At 38.2% G+C, this 18,038-nt stretch overlaps 5 protein-coding genes and 1 long non-coding RNA gene across 9 annotated transcripts; 5 read left to right on the plus strand and 1 right to left on the minus strand.

Annotated features, from left to right (window-relative positions):
- The first annotated feature begins 204 nt into the window (after positions 1-204).
- Positions 205-1,768, plus strand: LOC148332455 (putative pancreatic secretory proteinase inhibitor). Its single transcript, XM_088303039.1, has 4 exons — positions 205-376; positions 1,166-1,194; positions 1,400-1,512; positions 1,640-1,768. Exons 1-4 carry the CDS (start codon positions 205-207, stop codon positions 1,683-1,685), a joined length of 360 nt encoding a protein of 119 aa, XP_088159165.1. The 3' UTR covers positions 1,686-1,768.
- LOC148332456 (uncharacterized) lies at positions 1,326-4,626 on the minus strand. The gene is made up of 2 exons (XR_015844664.1): positions 4,462-4,626; positions 1,326-4,169 (listed from the first exon to the last, which is right to left on the minus strand). It is a non-coding gene; the product is annotated as an uncharacterized LOC148332456 (long non-coding RNA).
- On the plus strand, positions 2,372-3,755 carry LOC148332457 (PI-actitoxin-Avd5a-like). The gene is made up of 4 exons (XM_088303040.1): positions 2,372-2,528; positions 2,819-2,841; positions 2,982-3,097; positions 3,610-3,755. Exons 1-4 carry the CDS (start codon positions 2,477-2,479, stop codon positions 3,653-3,655), a joined length of 237 nt encoding a protein of 78 aa, XP_088159166.1. The 5' UTR covers positions 2,372-2,476; the 3' UTR covers positions 3,656-3,755.
- Positions 4,627-6,307: 1,681 nt separating the features above from the next.
- LOC148332458 (ovomucoid-like) lies at positions 6,308-7,471 on the plus strand. The gene is made up of 4 exons (XM_088303444.1): positions 6,308-6,453; positions 6,744-6,766; positions 7,023-7,132; positions 7,326-7,471. The coding sequence occupies exons 1-4, from the start codon at positions 6,402-6,404 to the stop codon at positions 7,393-7,395; spliced, it is 255 nt and encodes an 84-aa protein (XP_088159570.1). The 5' UTR covers positions 6,308-6,401; the 3' UTR covers positions 7,396-7,471.
- A 43-nt stretch (positions 7,472-7,514) lies between these two features.
- On the plus strand, positions 7,515-9,374 carry LOC148332459 (serine protease inhibitor Kazal-type 1-like). 4 transcript variants are annotated; one of them, XM_088303440.1, is made up of 4 exons: positions 7,515-7,925; positions 8,501-8,535; positions 8,850-8,962; positions 9,251-9,374. In XM_088303440.1, exons 1-4 carry the CDS (start codon positions 7,841-7,843, stop codon positions 9,318-9,320), a joined length of 303 nt encoding a protein of 100 aa, XP_088159566.1. In that variant the 5' UTR covers positions 7,515-7,840; the 3' UTR covers positions 9,321-9,374. The 4 variants fall into 4 exon arrangements, with proteins under 4 accessions (XP_088159566.1, XP_088159567.1, XP_088159568.1 ...); XM_088303441.1 differs by having other exon boundaries at positions 8,501-8,523; XM_088303442.1 differs by having other exon boundaries at positions 7,515-7,892.
- A 1,236-nt stretch (positions 9,375-10,610) lies between these two features.
- stra6l (STRA6-like) lies at positions 10,611-18,015 on the plus strand. The gene is made up of 18 exons (XM_088303847.1): positions 10,611-10,747; positions 10,938-11,010; positions 11,692-11,792; positions 12,681-12,811; positions 12,886-13,006; positions 13,082-13,127; positions 13,228-13,353; positions 13,590-13,663; positions 14,239-14,347; positions 14,427-14,580; positions 15,163-15,238; positions 15,306-15,387; positions 15,468-15,516; positions 15,622-15,739; positions 16,048-16,167; positions 16,466-16,629; positions 16,934-17,077; positions 17,185-18,015. Exons 1-18 carry the CDS (start codon positions 10,707-10,709, stop codon positions 17,421-17,423), a joined length of 1,968 nt encoding a protein of 655 aa, XP_088159973.1. The 5' UTR covers positions 10,611-10,706; the 3' UTR covers positions 17,424-18,015.
- The last annotated feature ends 23 nt before the right edge of the window (positions 18,016-18,038 follow it).

Here is an 18,038-nt window from a genome sequence, read left to right on the forward strand (position 1 = left end):
TATAAAATTTTGATGGGGTAAAATAATTAATTCCATTTTGTTGGGATGAGGCCATAACATGAAATGAGGAAAAAGTGGAACGCTTTCCGGATGCACCATATATGGAATTTGAACTGAACTTTTATTTCACAGGAGTAAACACGGTTATATATTTACATGTGTGTGTGTTGAACTTCCAGAAGAGATTAATTTTTTGGGGCGTCCATGTTTACTGCCTGCTATTCATTTACATCTGCAGTATTCCCACGCCTGATTATGCTGCCAGTAAAAATCACAAACCTGACGTGTCCTCGTCATTACGTTATTCAGCCATCGACATTCATCATGATTGGGAGAGTTCTTCTCTTGGGACTCCTGCTCTTCTGTGTGGCTGCAGGTACTCGCATTCGGAATCACAAAATGTATTTCTTGAACATGTTTCGGATGCTGCAAAACATGTACGGTTAAATGTGTTTATTCAGTCATGATGAACATGTCATGGTTGTTTTTGGTTCAGTATCCAATCAGAACCCTCGAACCTTTTGTGGTTTGTCCAGGTGTTCCTCGTTGTCTCCTTAATTTGTTTGTATTTAGTTCCGGTTTGCGTTCAGTTCTTGTCGGTTCGGATGTTGTCCATGTCAGTCGTCCTTGCCATGCCTTGTTGCTTTATTATAATTTTTTGTCCGGTCAAGCCAAGCAAATTAAGTTGAACTTGTGTTGTTTATTTGTTACTTTGAGTCCTGTTAATTAGTATTTTTTTTATTTCCTTGACAACACGTTTGGTTTCTAATTTCTGATTAAAAAACATTTAAGTCGCTTCCCTGCGTTAGGGTCCACCTCAACCTCCTCACAAAACTCGAAAGAACATCTAAGTTTTAAGTCAACTCCACTTTATGTACAGAGGACTAGACAATAATTAAACAAGAAAATGAAAGGAATGAAATAATAGCAACAGAAAAAACAAAAACTATGAAACACTGAGACAGTGCCGAGTCTTGAGATGAGTTGAAAGCCAAGATTCGAGTAGTATACGACATTGCCCATCTGTGGTCAAACTGTAACCCGTGAGGGGGGGGGCGTTCGATGTTATCTCAGCACATGTTTTGCATATTGCCTATTTGTAAAAAAAAATAAAAAAATGTATGAAACCTGGAATCATGTTTCCTCATTTCGGCTCTCTTCACAGACGCAAAGAACACAGGATCCCCAAGAAAGGTGACATATGTTGTTGTAAAAATAATAGAATATTCTAAACTTTATGTAAAGAATATATACTCAAATTTTTAAAATATTTTTGTTAATCCACAACTGCACCATATTTATACTAAAAACATAATCACATAAAATATATTTCAATTGAGTATCTTATTGAGTTCCACAGCAAGTTACAAACACATTTCTTTTGTATGTCATTCTGCAGCCGTCTTGTCCCGGCACTTCTGAGTTTTTGGCATGCCCCATGAACTTTGCCCCTGTTTGTGGCAGCGATGGAAACACATATGCCAATGAGTGTACTCTCTGTGTCCACAGACAGTAAGTACACGACCGTACGCAGAAATGTCAAATAAAACACTCACACTTTCGGGAAGTCGGTCCAAAGGCTTGTTTTGTTTGGAAGAGAGAGGAATGTGATTTACCACAGACAACTTGTCATCTACAGGAACACAAAGACAAACGTTTTGATTGCGCACGAGGAAGCTTGCTGACCTGCTCAGCTGCTCAGCAAGTGGATATCATCGGCAGCAATGTTTCACTCATATCAGAACGAATAATAAAAGTCTATTGACAACATTGTGAGTTTTATTATGAAATGAAAACGTAAATGATCGGCTGGTTCTCTATGAGGAGGAACGGAGTTTACGCTTACTCAGTGGTGGCCTTCCAGGCCTCCAGCATAACCAAAAAGCGAGAAAAATCATGATCATGTTTATGATAAAAGTTTATTTCATTTTTTTATGATAAAATGTAATTATTTTTTATATATATATGCGTGTATATATATATATATATATATATATATATATATGTGTGCGTGTGTGAAACACGTTCGATGGCTCTTTTTCTTGAACACCAAATGATCATATATGCATTTCTAACATTATATATCATTTTGGAATGGAAGAACTCCTTTTTTGCAAACCCCTAGGTATCGGTAAACATCTGCACAATGTAACAAATGTTCAGAATTTCACATTAACTCGTATACAATACCCCCCCCCCTGAAATTGGATGATTTTCTTTGAGGGAGAAAAAAATAAAAAGTGATTTCTAATTCTAATTCTAATTCTAACCAAAATAATATCAAACTAATAAACGTTATGCAATGTCGTAGACGTGCAACCAGTCACGGTCAACAAAAGGTAAATTTTTCTTTTGTGTGCATGTTTGCTCTTTTTTTGTGTGTTCACATTGATCGGCAGCGATTTCACCCCAATAAATACACACCAGTGACGAAGTGGCAAAGTCAGACTGAGTTATTCGTCTATCAGCATTCATCATGTCTGGGAAAGTTCTTCTGTTGGGACTTCTGCTCGTCTGTGTGGTTGCAGGTATGAAAATGAAAAAAAAAACAATTTTGTTTCCGAACTCGAGGCTGTTTGTTGAATTATATTTGAAAAATTAACATGAAGACACTGTTGTCTCGACAAATTCCCACCTTGGTGGACAATCAAGAATTTCTCGTCTATTCTATTTTTTAAAGATACAAAATGGGTCCCTTGTGTCTTTATTAGCCAAGTCAAATGTAATTTTTCATCTTTTTCAGACACATGATAGAGTTCATAAAAGTGTTTCAATGAAAGCTGTACTCACTATTTTTAAACAATTTCTGCTTTCACAGGCACAGAGGAGTTCCCGAGAGAGGTATTTGTACACGTAATTAATAATCAATGCAGTTATGTGAAAGACAAATGACAAAGAATGTTCCACAAGTTTTGAAAGGAAACAAAAACTCATATTTTTTTTTCAATTATTTTGCTTTTTTCCCTTTTTGTTTTGGTCAGCCGATATGTCACGGACCTCCAAATGCACCTCCAGCCTGCACTCTGGACTTAGATCCTGTGTGTGCTACTGATGGGCACACTTACGACAACGAGTGTCTTCTCTGTGTTCACAATAGGTGAGTATATTTACACACGCGGTCATTCTGAGAAGTCGCTTTTATTGGAAAAGGGGTTCAAAGGCGTCGCATTTTGGTCACAATTTTAAGAAACTACTGTTCAAATTTTGAAGTCTGCCTGGTAACCGCCTCCCACGCACGTTGTGTCACATGTATTCAATAGTTCAGACAACTTTGTGTTGTGCCGCCCGTGGACTTGAATAATTGGAGCAATTTCAACGATAGTATGTCATTTACGGAGACTTGATGTCATACCTGCAGAAAGCGAATATACTTTGAAGAGTTTGCCATTGTTATCCAGCACCAGAAAGTAAAAACCCGGCCGCAAGATTTGCCACCTCTGGTCACAGCTTTGCAATAAGTTGAATTCGTACGTTCAGAGAGTCCATTGCCATCGCATTTTGCTTTCTAACTGTCGAGTCGTTGGACTATCCTTGCTGATTTCTACGTGATGAGGTCATATGTTTGAGGAGTTGAAGCAAAGTTCAAGGTGCTCTATTTTCTCTCTACAGGGCGACAAACCATTTGGATTTAATCGCCCACAAAGGAGCGTGCTGAACTGTTTTGCCACCCAGCAAGTGAATATCAAGAGTGGAAATGCTTCAAGCACCAAAATAATCATGAATAAAAAAAAAGTATTTGGACAAATCTGATATTATCATCTGTTAATTGTGGAATTATTATGAATTGGAGGAAAGAGACGAATTGATTGGTTGGTCATCTTGTTGTCGTAAGTGCGTCCATTAGTACCACACACAGAATTTAAGTGCAGATTGGAGGTTCATCTGGAGGTCCGTGACAATTCGGCTGACCAAAACAAAAAAGGAAAAAAGCTAAATAAATACACACAATTCTGCGGTGTTTTAAATTAATTCCACACTTATAAGTTTTATTGAGTTTATGATGCCGCATTGTAATAATTTCATCCCTCTCGTGTAACTAAATTGAAAAAAAATATGAGTTTTTGTTTCCTTTCAAAACTTGTGGAACATTCTTTGTCATTTGTCTTTCACATAACTGCATTGAATATTAATTACGTGTACAAATACCTCTCTCGGGAACTCCTCTGTGCCTGTGAAAGCAGAAATTGTTTGAAAATAGTGAGTACAGCTTTCATAGAAACACTTTCACGAACTCTATCATATGTCTGAAAAACATGAAAAATTACATTTGACTTGGCTAATAAAGACACAAGGGACCCATTTTGTATCTTTACAAAATAGAATAGACGAGAAATTCTTGATTGTCCACCAAGGTGGAAATATTTCAAGACAACAGTGTCTTCATGTTAATTTTTCAAATATAATTCAACAAACAGCCTCGAGTTCGGGAACAAAAATTGTTTTTTTTTTTCATTTTCATACCTGCAACCACACAGACGAGCAGAAGTCCCAACAGAAGAACTTTCCCAGACATGATGAATGCTGATAGACGAATAACTCAGTCTGACTTTGCCACTTCGTCACTGGTGTGTATTTATTGGGGTGAAATCGCTGCCGATCAATGTGAACACACAAAAAAAAGAGCAAACATGCACACAAAAAAAATTACCTTTTGTTGACCGTGGCTGGTTGCACGTCTACAACAATGCATAACGTTTATTAGTTTGATATTATTTGGGTTAGAAAGTAAATGCAGGTTTACCACCATTTCTCAAGAACATCAATTTTATTTTAAGTTGACTTTTTTTTCAATAAAGATAGAAATGACCACCAAGTCAAGTTTAAGTTATTTATTTTGCATGTTTTTCTCCTAGCACAAGTTTAGGGTTAGAATATCAACTCGGTTGATGAATATTTTGCTGGCAGGAAACCTAAAGTCAGTCAGAAAGCTGTCCTTCAGCGAATAGTACTTTGTTTTGCGCAGAGGTTGGCGGTCAAGGCCTTCTCTGCTGGCCTCGCATTCTCAAGAAATCCTGATCATATTCTTCACATGGATGTCATATTATAGCCTCGTGTTGTATTTTAAGTTTTTATCCAATCAGAATTCCGCTAGCTCGTGTTGTCAGGCAGATTTCATCATACCAGTCGGACAATATTCGTCCGAGGCCTTCGGATACAATTGTGCGGGCATCTATTCTGTCAAAGTCGACGGGCTTCCAAAGTTGATAGACACTTGCGATAGCCAATCAGATCGCGAGTTGGTTACAGTGAGCCTTCTCGCTGGCCTTACGTTGAAGGTGCAAGGCCATCTTCAAGATGGACCTTTCAAGAGAAGCTAGTCGTGCCTAAGTGCATGTCTGTCTATTATTTCTCCAGCAGTGGTGTCATAAATGTGGCGTTATGATGGATATTTATTCAAGTCGGACTAAGTAGGACTTCACTCGAGGCTAAAATGTGAAATGCACGGCTGCCACCGGAATTAAATTCTTTCACACACATTTCTTGATTTCTTTTGTATGTCATTCTGCAGCCGTCTTGTCCCGGCACTGATGAGTTTTTGGGAAGCCCCTTGAACTTTGCCCCTTGTTTGTGGCAGCGATGGAAACCCTTATGCAAATGAGTGTACTCTCTGTGTCCACAGACAGTAAGTACACGACCGTACGCAGACATGCCAGATAAAACACTCACACTTTCGGGAAGTCGGTCCAAAAGCAGGAGGCGCCCACATAATTCTGAACTCGGATTGGTTGAAAATTAATCCCCCCCGCCCCTCCTCCCCTCACACTCAGGTTTGCAATTGCACAATTCTTTTCTGGTTTTGTTTGGTAAGAGATAAGGATTTGACTTACCGTAGCCGAAATACAAACTTTTCATTCCCGCACGATGAAGCTCGCTGACCTGCTTAGTGTGGATGTGGATATCATCGGCCGCAATGTTGAACTCATAATCATCAAAAGGAAGAATAAAAGTCTCCCGACAACATCGTAAGGTTAACCAATGTGTTAAATGCGAGTTTTATTCTGAAGTGAAATCGTAAATGACCAAAATGCATTTCTAACATTAGACGTATATCATTTTGGAATGGAGGAACTCCTTTTTTCTTCAACCCCCTAGTTATCAGTAAACGTCATCATTTTTGCATTAACTCGTATACAATATGCCCCCTCGAAATTGGATGATTTTTTTTGGGGAGGGAAAAAAATAAAAAGTCAAATAAAATGCTTGTTCTCGCGAAATGGTGGTAAATGCGATGTCGTAGACGTGCAACCAGCCACGGTCAACAAAAGGTACATTTTTTTGTGTGTGCATGTTTGCTCTTTTTTGTGTGTTCACATTGATCGGCAGCGATTTCACCCCAATAAATACACACCAGTGACGAAGTGGCAAAGTCAGACTGAGTTATTCGTCTATCAGCATTCATCATGTCTGGGAAAGTTCTTCTGTTGGGACTTCTGCTCGTCTGTGTGGTTGCAGGTATGAAAATGAAAAAAAAAACAATTTTGTTTCCGAACTCGAGGCTGTTTGTTGAATTATATTTGAAAAATTAACATGAAGACACTGTTGTCTCGACAAATTCCCACCTTGGTGGACAATCAAGAATTTCTCGTCTATTCTATTTTGTAAAGATACAAAATGGGTCCCTTGTGTCTTTATTAGCCAAGTCAAATGTAATTGTTCATCTTTTTCAGACACATGATAGAGTTCGTGAAAGTGTTTCTATGAAAGCTGTACTCACTATTTTCAAACAATTCCTGCTTTCACAGGCACAGAGGAGTTCCCGAAAGAGGTATTTGTACACGTTGTCATGAATAAAATATTCAGTGCAGTTTTGAGAAAGAAAAAGTGACGAAGGATGTTTGAACAGTTTTGAAAGGAATCAAAAACTCTCATTTGTTTTCTTTATTTAGCTACACGAGAGGGATGAAATTATTACGATGTGCCATCATAAACTCATTTAAACTAATATATGTGTATTTTTTTTAAACACCAAGGAATTGTATTTATTTTCCTTTTTTTTTTGTTGTTGTTGTTGTCTTGGTCAGCCGTCATGTCAGAATTATGACCCTCCAAACTGCACTAAGGAATATGCCCCCGTGTGTGGCAATAATGGACGCACATACGACAACGAGTGTCTTCTCTGTACTTACATAAAGTGAGTATTATGCACACACGCAGTCTTTCTGAGTAATCGCTTTCATTGAAAACGGGATTCAAAAGTGTTGCATTGAGGTCGAAATTTTAAGAAACGACTGTTCTAAAACCTATCCTTGCTGATTTGTACGTGATGAGGTCATATGTTTGAGGAGTTGGAGCAAAGTTCAAGGCGGTCTATTTTCTCTCTACAGGGCGACAAACAATCCCGTTTTAATCGCCCACGAAGGATTGTGCCCAACTGTTCCGCCGCCCAGCAAGTGAATATCAAGAGTGGAAATGCTTCAAGCACCAAAATAATCATGAATAAAAAAAAAGTCTTTGGACAAATCTGATATTATCATCTGTTAACTGTGGAATTATTATGAATTGGAGGAAAGAGACGAATTGATTGGTTGGTCATCTTTGTGGAAGAACTTTGTGTCAACACTGTGTGTGTGTGTGTGTGTGTGTGTGTGCTTCTCACAAAAACAAAGATGAAATGTCACTTCCATCCTTCCATTTTCTGTTCCGCTTCTCCTCACGAGTGTCGCGAGGGGTGCTGGAGCCTATCTCCGTTATCTTCGGGCAGTAGTCCGGGTACACCCTGAACTAGTTGCCAGCCACTTTTTGTGTGTGTTGACATTGATCTGCAGCAATCAGAGGCCAATAAATACAGAGTAGTGACAGTGTGACATTGTCATTGGGATTTCATCCGCCAACGTTCATCATGGCTGGGAGAGTTCTTCTCGTGGGACTTCTGCTCATCTGTGTCATTGCAGGTACAAGTTGGACTCAACTTACGAACATAATGGGTTCTCTTCTTTTAAATATTTTCAACAGCAGAGTCGGAGTCGTTGGGTTTCCATAGCAACCATTGATTTGTGGGGAAAAACTGTGGGTCACCATGATCTAAAAAAATAAAAAAATATCTCAAACAGCTTTTTTTTCCCACAAATGTTTAAATGGGTGTCAATTACTCTGTGATTCTTTTTACTATTCACGGGTTAGGACACATTTTGTCCGAATTTAAAATGGCATTTTTGTCATATATGTGTTAACCAAGTGAATAATCCTCCTCAATAGTATGTGGCCAATCAGTAACGCTGGTAAAAAAAAACAAAAAAAAAAAAAACAACTGTGGCCCCTTCCATTATTTAAATTGCGTTCATAATTATTGTTAAATTGTGTCATATTATGCAAACATGTTACATATCCCAACGCTGTAATGTAGTGTATTAGTAAAGGTGCAAGGGTGGCGGTCGCTTGTATCTTTTATTGACCCAAGTCATTTCTCATGCTTCTTACTTTTGCATACTGATGATGTAGTTCATTAAATATTTTTTATGAAAACTGGACTCACTTTTTAAAACAATTTCTGCTTCCACAGACACAGAGGCATACCCGATAGAGGTGACTGTTACTGTAAATATTTGCTTTTTCTATTAGCTTATGTATAAAAGAAATTATACACAATGTGCAACCTTGTTTACTATTAGTAATTTTTCAAGTTTCGTAATTTAACTGACCTGGACAAATCAATATCAGTCTTACACTAATAAGTTTATTAAAAATTAACACGAATAATTCCTGCATGATGACTGAAATGTAAAACTCCACAGTTTATTCTTGGAGCAATCAAAAACATTATTATCATTATTATTATTATTATTATTTTTATTATTTAGTTTATTTTTATTTTTTTACTTATTAACTTGTTTTTCTCATTTTTTTGTCAGCCACCCTGTCTTATCACAGATGAGGGATTTGTTTGCACCCAGATTTACAGGCCTGTGTGTGGTTCTGATGGAAACACTTATTCCAATGTGTGTACTCTCTGTGGCCACAACAAGTGAGTACTTAACACTCCATACACACTACTCTCACGCCGCGCGCCAACATGCAAACATACACACACAAAGTCTGGCGTTGTATTGTCAGGTGCTCAAAATAGAACTACAGTAGTAGTCCAATTCTCAACTCTGATTGGCTAGCGGCCTCCAACAGAATATTCAACAATTGCAGTGGCGGCTGACCTGACTTCATCTTTCCGTGTCGAGGCTGACTGATGTGTACAATATGAAAGAAAATCTAAGACAAGTTTAAGTAAGGTTCACAATGGTCTGTTTTCCTTCTACAGGTCAACAATGTCATCAGTTTGGATTGCCCATAATGGAGCGTGTTTATCCGATAAGCAGCGCGGAAAGTGAATATCAACAGTGAAAATGTTTTATTCACAATAAAACCATTCACCAATAATTAAAGTCGAAAGACAAATGTCTTCCCAGTTTCTGTTATTAAGGCGGGAGGTGAATGTTCGGTTGACCATCTTTATGAAAGAACAATTGGATATATATCCATATGCCTTGTACACCACCACGAGTTGGTTAAGAACCCAATGAAAGAGTGAAGATGTGGTTTGGCAGCTCTACTCTTGTTGTGGGCACAAGCAAGTAACTCCACAGGTGTCACTGTATCTTCAGAAACAGGCACAGGGGTGTACTGGCAAATAGGCACAGGTAGCAATGATGCAAGGATGTGACCGTGAGGATGCAGGACGGATGATGTGTAAGCAAGGATGTGTGTGTGCGTGTGTGCGTGCGTGTGTGTGTGCGTGTGGTTCTGCAAAGGACAGAAACGATGCAGCTTGGAGTACAAATGCCGGACAGCTAATATCGCGCAAGTAAAGGCACATATTGCTTGGCTAAATCGTTTCTGTCTTTTACATACTGATGCTACAGTCAATGAAAGTGTTTTATGATACACTGAGGCATTCAATAATGGTGATTGTTGCTGTTAAATATTTACAGTTGACAATCATTGCGTTCTTAACGCAACGTATTTGCATCATTCTGGCGCACGCACGAATGGACAGGTTATTTCTGTTAAGTCTTTCTATTGGTTTTGTCGACCCCTAGTGGTCAAAAGAGAAACAACAATTCTTGCAATTCCAGACTGGTTGGCTTTTTTTCTCGTTTGTTTTGGAGCAGATAACATGAGATAAATATTCAGTTCATGGCCATTTGTATTTACTGGATAAACATTATAAAATAATTAGGAACAGAATATCCTGAGTATCTTTTGAGCTTTGCACCTCTCCAGAGGAACAAAGTAATTCTCATTGTCGTTTTATCTTTTAATTTTTAAGGAGCCTACTTTCCCCTTAGTTGTTGTATTAAATCGACACGTTAAAGTAAAGTTCATGTTCGTTTAACTTTTTATTCGGCTCGCCCGATAAGAAGTGCAGAAAGTGAATATTAATTGTAGACATTAATTATTCACAACGAAATCAATTACTTCATGAATGATGAAAGTTTTTTTGATAAATCTGATATTATAAGGGGAACAAATATGTTCACAGTTCTGTTATTAAAGTCATGGCGAGGTGAATGATCTGCGTGCACTATGTTTACATTTCTTTCACTGAGTAACAGAAGTATCAATAGTGCGCGCGTGCGTGCGTGCGTGCGAATGGTTCATCCTGAGGGTAAAGTTCAAATTTTTGAGTCACATGGGTGAAACCAGGAAATAGAGAAGTGACAGCTGTTCACACAGTCGTGTTCATAAGATGTGCTGAAATAACTTTTTGACTGCAAATGGATGATCTTACGATGATTGCGGACCAACTGGAGCATGCGTAAGTACCTTGTGAGTTGACCATACTTCAGTTTGGGCATGTGACAGTTGTTTGTTTTGTTCACTGCCCATTCTGTTCAGCAACATGAGCAGGTCCAGGTATTAGAAAGTAACGCACGGTTCGACTCCAATGCAAACAGTCTTTATATATTCCAATAATAAACATTTTCCTCATATTTCCCCCCCCACAGGGACGCCATAGTTCAGGACTGTCACAATGGAATATCGATTGACCTCTTTCTGCATCTCACACTTATCCCAGCTGTAAGTCGTGTTTCCTTTCAAACAGGAACTTGAAAAGTGCACTGTGGGATTATGTCTGTATAAAAGTCAGCAGCGTGTCCAGAACCAGTGTTTACCATATGGCAGTTTTTTCTTTTCTTTTTTTAACCTCAATCGGGGACAGGGTGCATCACCCCATACAGAAGCCGGGGTGGTTTTCACATTTTAATTGATCCCTTATCATATGTCAGTCTGATTTACTATTCCTGCAAGATTTTTCTCTAGTCGGTTTTCTATTCAAAACTTTTATGTGGACAGTTTCATGTCATTTTTTTTAAATTGGCAAATGGGGTGATTATAATAGAGCCCCTTGAAGCAACAACTGACCAAATGTGTCCTGTGGCCAAAAGAGAATTTTGAGGAAGTCATTAATATTTTTTGCCATGTCTACTTTACCTTACTTTAAGGGGGGATGTAGAAACTACATTAAACTCTTAGCTGAAACTAATTTCAACATAAACTTCATTGCGAGGAAAAAAAAAAAGACATTTGCACATGTTTTTAGATAAATTCATTGTCTGCTAAATGGTTAAAAGTCTGAGAGGTTCGTGTCACACCAAATATTTTTTAATATATAGAGTGTCACTTTCAATACTAACTCACTTTTAGCTTGTCTGACAAAAGACATTATTGTAATATTTAGCTTTGGTTGTTGTCTTCCAGGTGCTGATTGCCTTGGTGCTGTCATTCCTTCAGAAAAGAGCAAAATCCTTGGCTATTGACCACAAACTTCCTTTCCTGCAAAGGCGCTTTGGCATTGTGGTGTAAGTCAATCACAAGGAGGAAAAAAATAAAATACACTTTTTAAAGTATTCCTTAGGAACTGGCATCACTCTCTCTCGCTCTTACGGTTTTTCAAATAAGGCAAAGTTTTCTTGCTTCCAGCTTTTTATTAGCATTGGAGCGAGTCCCTTCAAATGTAATGGATGTGGTGATGGGAAAATGAAGCTTCAAGTTGCTTCATGAACTAACCGTTGTGCTCTCTAGAAGGCTTGCTTGCCGTTTCTTAGACCCCCTTTCTTTAAAACAAACCGTGCCATTGAAAGGAGTCAAAAATACAACAACTGTTTCATGAAACACATTTGAAGCTTCATTTTCCCATCATTAAATGGATGTTAGCTTAGCATCATCGGAGGAACCCAACTCAAAAGAAGTGTGTCATATCGACCTTATCCTAGCTATGGTTGTTGTATATATCCAGGTGATAGTCATGTCCTAGTCTCTCAAACATGCTATTGGTCCTTTTTTTTTTTTTTTTTGTAAAATCTTTGAACAACCTGCTGCATGACATTGGTTGATTTTACTTTGGATAACAATGCTCAAAATTGTTGCCTTTTTTTTTCTGATATTTGACAGACCAAACCAGTAACTGAATCTTTATTCATTCATCTGTAATTTCCTGTTTTTAAATAGAGGGATGTATTTAAATCTGATTAATTGATTACTGAAATAATCATTAGTCGCAGCACAAGTCTTATTTGTATTTAGTTCTTAAGCAACTGTAATAAAGGATCAAGAACTTTTGCACTTTTTTTTTGTTTAGGCAATCAGAGTTCAATTTGCTCCCTTGGTGTTGGAAAGTTGTCCAACACTTGTAATGAAAATCTAATGCAAAACGATGTGTGTGTGATGAGTTTACATGTCGTTGGCAGACCGCTGGACACAATAGGCAGCCTGAGCAATCGCTGGTCGTACGGGTTCGCCTTTGGCTCCGTGTCCTACTCCGTCCTGCTGCTCTTCTCGGAACATTACATTCCCTTTACTGTGCCTCCCTGGGCCAGAGGTATTAACATTTTCTCCGAATTGTTTCTACTCGGTTGATCACACATGGACTGATGGCTCGTTTGCGGTTCTCAGCTGTAGTTTACCTAGTCGGAGCATTGGAGGTGGGACTTGTCAACTTTCCTTTCTTTGCCTGTCTGTCGACGCCCTTCAGAGCAGCTGGAGCTGTGCTAGGAATTCTCTACTCTTTGTGTTGGTAACTACTCAAGCACAGTGCGTGTCTCGAATTGGAGACAAACACGGCGTGAAATGGCCATGTGGTTGTTCGCAGGCTTATCATTACAGTGTGGGACACGTTCACATGTCCAAATGGCAAGGTACGTGAGTATAACTCCGACTAGGTGAGCCCACCTGACATGTTTGTTTGCGTTTGCTTGTGATGTCTGAAAATGTCAAATATAAATGTGTTTCTAAAAGATCTTGGGGAAATACCAGAAGATAATTGTCCAGTGGCCTTGTATCGTCTCTCTTATTTTTCTTTTGGGACGATTCGTCTACATGCTGGTCAAAGATGTTCGAATACATCTGCAGCTTGAACAGGAGGTCAGAACATGTATCGGGTATTTCCTGCAGTCGAAGATCACAGCGTAATAATTGTCATTGATGTTTTATTTATTTTTCATCATTATTGTCTTGTTTGTTGTTTTTTTTAAATTTAAATTTAATTTTTATTTTTTTTATTTTATAACTTATTTTTGATATAAGGTTGTAACGTGTGTTTACAATGGGGGAGAAACCCTTTTTTTTATTTTTTATTAATATGCTAAACGTGCCACCAGGACCCAGATGAACTGACTCAGCAACATCAAGTGCAGCATGTTCAGAGACTTCTGAGGAAGAAAAGTACACACAGGTAAAATAGCAGCTCCGCTTTTAACTGTTCCAAATCCAAATCGAACTGCAGACGTCTCATCGCTGTTTCACCTCTCGTGCATTTGAACACCAACACAGCATTCATTTTATTATATTTGATTTTTATATGTCGTAAAAAATGCTTCGTTGTTGTCGCCATGCTCATCTTCAACCAGCGGTAGGAGTAAGTCGCATACGTGCTAGTCACAAGTAATTCTCAAGTCATAAGCTTCATGTCTCTACTTAATCCCGTGTCACTCTCATTTAATAGCATATAAAATGAATGTCTACTCTCAAATTATTTCGAGGAACGTCTGTTATTTTTTTCATGCAAACATTTATATGAGGGACACACTGTCAGTTGGGTGGACAAAATGGCTGCCCCCTGAGATGGCCAAAATTGGGTGGACTTTGCTGCTTAACTCATATTCCACGAACACAATATGAATCAGAATGCCATAGTTGGACTAGTGAAGACATATTGAACATATTATTGAAAATAATAATTTTTTTGTTGGCTTCCTCTCACAGTTGGAGACTGACATACACAATGGTGTGACCCATTTTCTGTTGCAGCAAGGCCCGGAGCTGGTTCCAGAGGAAAGTGTATGAGTGGGATCCCCACTTCAAGTTCCCAAACAGAATCATTGGCACTGCCATCATATCCCTGATAGGTCTATATACGGTAAAGAGACTAAACAATTGCATGTTTAATCTAAAAAGTAGCATCATTCATGATTCATACCGTCTGCTATTGCTTTTAGATGACGCTGGCTGATTACAGTCTCAGCAATATTGCTTTTGGCCAAGTGGTCGCATGGAAGAACACACTCAAACACTTGGTGACGTCCTGTAATCAGACCGAAGCTTTGGGAGCCATGATTCCGCAACTGGAGGAATTCATCAACGTGGCCAGAAGTGAGTTGGTCGCAAGTCCTGCAAAAGACTCAGTCGTGAACAATTGTGTAATTTTCATATACTGTGCGACTGTAATGCCAAGCAGTAGAATGCACACGGCCTCCAATGTGTAACTGGTAGCTAAAACGGTGAACATAAATCCTTACACTGCACTTTGATCAGAATCTTTGCAAAATGTTGTGGAAATTGATTTGTGTAATCCTGTTTATGGTATCTGTCCTATTGCAACATATTTACTCTATAGTAAGTACTGTAGGGGAGAGTGTTGCATGGACAAAGGGAGAACCCGTTTCATTTTGGTGGCAGATTAAATGTATTTATTTATTTTTTGCGCTTTGGCCTGCTCAACTAATCATTATTCTTGATCTGCACCTTGATCCAGATCAACATGTAATATCTGTTCAAAGTTTTATACAAACACGTAAATTGTGAAATACTATTAACACACAAAAACAAACCTGACTGAAAATGTAACCCATGGGGACAAAACAAATACGTCGAATAATTTCTATGTGTTATGGATTGAGGCTAAAAATATAGCACACAAACAATGGATTAAGCTCTTATTTTCTTTCATTCCAGTGACTTGGTTAGCAACCACCATCTTTGCTAGTCTCAATTCAGTTGCTTATACGTTCCATGTACTGGTATGTTACAGGTAAGTGAATCTATAAAAATGCAATTAATCAGTGCAAGCTCAGAAATGCCCAAATTGTATTCCACAGGAAACACTTGAAGAGACTCTGGAGAGGAGAGAGAGGCTTTCTTCCAGAAAAATTTGTCAAGCCCAAGTCTGCCGTCAGTGTGGTGAGCGTGACATCACAGCACACATGAGACATTTACTGTACAAGTTTAGAAGTGATCAACTTTTTATGGATTTTGTGCAGGCCGCCATCGCACGCTACTCTGGATGGCAAATTGCTTTTACGCTATGGGGTAACAATTCATTTAAATTCCTTTTGCAGCATGAAAAGTTTTTTTTTTTTTTTTTTTAGTGAATTAAATTTTTTTATGATTTTTTTTTTTAAATTTGTATTTCAGGTTATCTGATGGTCCACTTTGTTCACTTCCTGCTTGCATTGCTGGTGGTGTATGTGATTGTTATTCCTATACAACATGGAAAAGTTCTGACCATGCTGTCCAACCTGGGAATCTTAATGTAAGTGCGTGCGCGTGCAGGTATACGTGTACTGCAGTGGATAGAATATAAAGTCTCAATGAATGCCTTTTTTTTTTTTTTTTTGAGGCGGGTAACAAAAAAATAAATCAACCAAGAAAATCATTGTAAAAACCAATATGGGTTGCGGTTCACATTAATGGTGAAAATAGTTTAAAATGTATTTATCGTGGTTTATTTATTTTTTTTTTAATATGACAAAAATCTGGCATTGGAACATGGAGGTGTAGACTTGCATTGTCAACATGAGAACCTTTATTCTGTTTTCTTTTGTGTTATTCTCTTTGTAGTCTGACAATCAGTCTGGTGGTAGCCATGGTGATCTTTCAGATAGTTTTGGTCCAAATTTTTTTCCTCCAGGATAAATTGTCTCCCACTGATAAACACAAACCTTTGGCTCTCAATAACAGGTGGGTATGCATAGTTGCATATTGCAAATCCAAGTCCACATATACAGTAACTCAAAATACTATGCTTGGTTGTAAATTACCATGATGACATTTTCAAAATGTGTGTGTGAAAATTAAAGCAAGGCAAATAAAATGTCATGCATTTGTCCAAATTGAAGTAGCTACAATTGACTAGATCGGTGTCAATTTGTGAAATGAGTACTTAACATACTGCATCTCAAGAATATCAACCCGTAATAAAACATGGGAAGCCAAATGACATGAAATATGAATTTTTCCGCTCCTTTTTTGCCTTCAGAAAAGCATTCCACTGCTTCAACTACTTTTTCTTTTTCTACAACGTGATCATGGGGATAAGCAACTGCATCATGAGGCTGATGATTAGCATTGTGCTGGGGACATGGCTGGTGTCCCGCATCGATCGCACAATAATGCAGAGAGGATATGAAACCATGGATGCTGGTGATTTTAACACTCTCATATGATATTTTGGACAGATTTATAGAAAATTGACACACCGTGTGGTTTAATTAACCAGTTGTAGGATCACACACAAGCTATTTATTTGTAGACTGGTCGCATAGGACTGATGCAGTGCATCAAAGTTGAGGCTGAGGGTTTGTTCACTTGCGTGAAGCAGGGTTGTCCACTCAAATGGAGTGATTTCAGCAGCATAAGTATAAAGTGTGCCATAATATTATAAAAAGGGGCATCATGTACTATCTATAAACTATGTACAAATCTGACAGTGTTTTGGGATTTCTAGGTTATAGTACATGGATTGGGATGATCTTTGCTGACCACTATCATAACAATCCAGTTATGGTGTGTTTCTGTCAGCTGCTTGTCTCCACCACCCTGGATAAACGCGCACTGTCTGCATACTCCACATTCAACAATGCACATTCTGGTTTGTAAATACTTCACACTGCATGTAACTGCACATACGAAAACTGTATAGTCCAGCTCAAGGGGCTAATATTTTTCTGTTGGTCATATTTATTTCCTCCTTTCCAGAATATTCTGTAAACAGTCGCGCAAGGAGACGTTGGACGTTGCTTTACACACTCTTGAGGAACCCTCGTCTGATCCTGCACAGGAAGCACCACTTCTCCGCATTGGGTACATCGGACACGTCGCCACTTCAGTCAGACATAGTATTGCAGGCTTGGGTCATGGCTTCACAAACGCAGCTCCACAATGCAATGTCGGTGGATTTACCAGTAAGCACTGAGGCGCAAACGCCAGACAGCTAGAATAACTTTGGCACTTATACATATTTTTCAGTGTTTGGAGGTCTGTCATCAAAATTCCCATGAGATTTGATATGTGGTTAAAACCTGAATCTCCCTTTGTATGCACTTCAGTCTGTAATTACGGTAACGTTTCACAATTTAAAGTTAGTTCAAAATGAATCCTTGCACACAATTGTTAGGACAAGTCTGCTAAACTTCTGTGCTGACCTTTTTTTAACTGTAGAGTTAAGTATCTGTAATGTCATTATGATGGAGTAATGAGGAAAAATATGAAAAGAAAGTTAAAAAAAAGTGTCAAGTTAAAAGATATCCTAAATGTATCTGCATCATTGCTGAGCCAGTCGTTCTGTGACATATTGCATTATGGCACATAAGTTGGTCCTTAATTTTGCTTGGTTCATATACAGTAGAACGGTTTGGTGGAGGTGTGACAGGTTTTCAATACATTTATATGGTTGGCTCATTTGTAATTATCTTTCATTAATTTTTGTTCATCATATTAGCTTTTATACAGTGTATGTTTCTGCTTGTATATATTCTTTTTACCTAGCAACTAAAGCAAATACATTTATAATAAAAATTAAAAAATCAACTTTGGCCTGAAATTAATTATAT

The sequence above is a fragment of the Idiotropiscis lumnitzeri genome, chromosome 8 (assembly GCF_059441095.1).
Source record: "Idiotropiscis lumnitzeri isolate Australia: NSW breed Sydney's pygmy pipehorse chromosome 8, RoL_Ilum_1.0, whole genome shotgun sequence".
Taxonomy (NCBI): Eukaryota; Metazoa; Chordata; class Actinopteri; order Syngnathiformes; family Syngnathidae; genus Idiotropiscis; species Idiotropiscis lumnitzeri.

Coding starts and splice junctions, on each gene's coding strand:
- LOC148332455 (XM_088303039.1), top strand. CDS start 205: ATGTTTACTGCCTGCTATTCATTTACATCTGCAGTATTCCCACGCCTG. Junction 1,195..1,399: donor ACACAGGATCCCCAAGAAAG/GTGACATATGTT, acceptor GTCATTCTGCAG/CCGTCTTGTCCCGGCACTTC. Junction 1,513..1,639: donor ACTCTCTGTGTCCACAGACA/GTAAGTACACGA, acceptor TGTCATCTACAG/GAACACAAAGACAAACGTTT.
- LOC148332457 (XM_088303040.1), top strand. CDS start 2,477: ATGTCTGGGAAAGTTCTTCTGTTGGGACTTCTGCTCGTCTGTGTGGTT. Junction 2,529..2,818: donor GCTCGTCTGTGTGGTTGCAG/GTATGAAAATGA, acceptor CTGCTTTCACAG/GCACAGAGGAGTTCCCGAGA. Junction 2,842..2,981: donor CAGAGGAGTTCCCGAGAGAG/GTATTTGTACAC, acceptor TGTTTTGGTCAG/CCGATATGTCACGGACCTCC.
- LOC148332458 (XM_088303444.1), top strand. CDS start 6,402: ATGTCTGGGAAAGTTCTTCTGTTGGGACTTCTGCTCGTCTGTGTGGTT. Junction 6,767..7,022: donor CAGAGGAGTTCCCGAAAGAG/GTATTTGTACAC, acceptor TGTCTTGGTCAG/CCGTCATGTCAGAATTATGA. Junction 7,133..7,325: donor CTTCTCTGTACTTACATAAA/GTGAGTATTATG, acceptor TTCTCTCTACAG/GGCGACAAACAATCCCGTTT.
- LOC148332459 (XM_088303440.1), top strand. CDS start 7,841: ATGGCTGGGAGAGTTCTTCTCGTGGGACTTCTGCTCATCTGTGTCATT. Junction 7,926..8,500: donor TCAACTTACGAACATAATGG/GTTCTCTTCTTT, acceptor CTGCTTCCACAG/ACACAGAGGCATACCCGATA. Junction 8,963..9,250: donor ACTCTCTGTGGCCACAACAA/GTGAGTACTTAA, acceptor TTCCTTCTACAG/GTCAACAATGTCATCAGTTT.
- stra6l (XM_088303847.1), top strand. CDS start 10,707: ATGGATGATCTTACGATGATTGCGGACCAACTGGAGCATGC. Junction 10,748..10,937: donor GCGGACCAACTGGAGCATGC/GTAAGTACCTTG, acceptor CCCCCCCCACAG/GGACGCCATAGTTCAGGACT. Junction 13,007..13,081: donor ATTCTCTACTCTTTGTGTTG/GTAACTACTCAA, acceptor GGTTGTTCGCAG/GCTTATCATTACAGTGTGGG.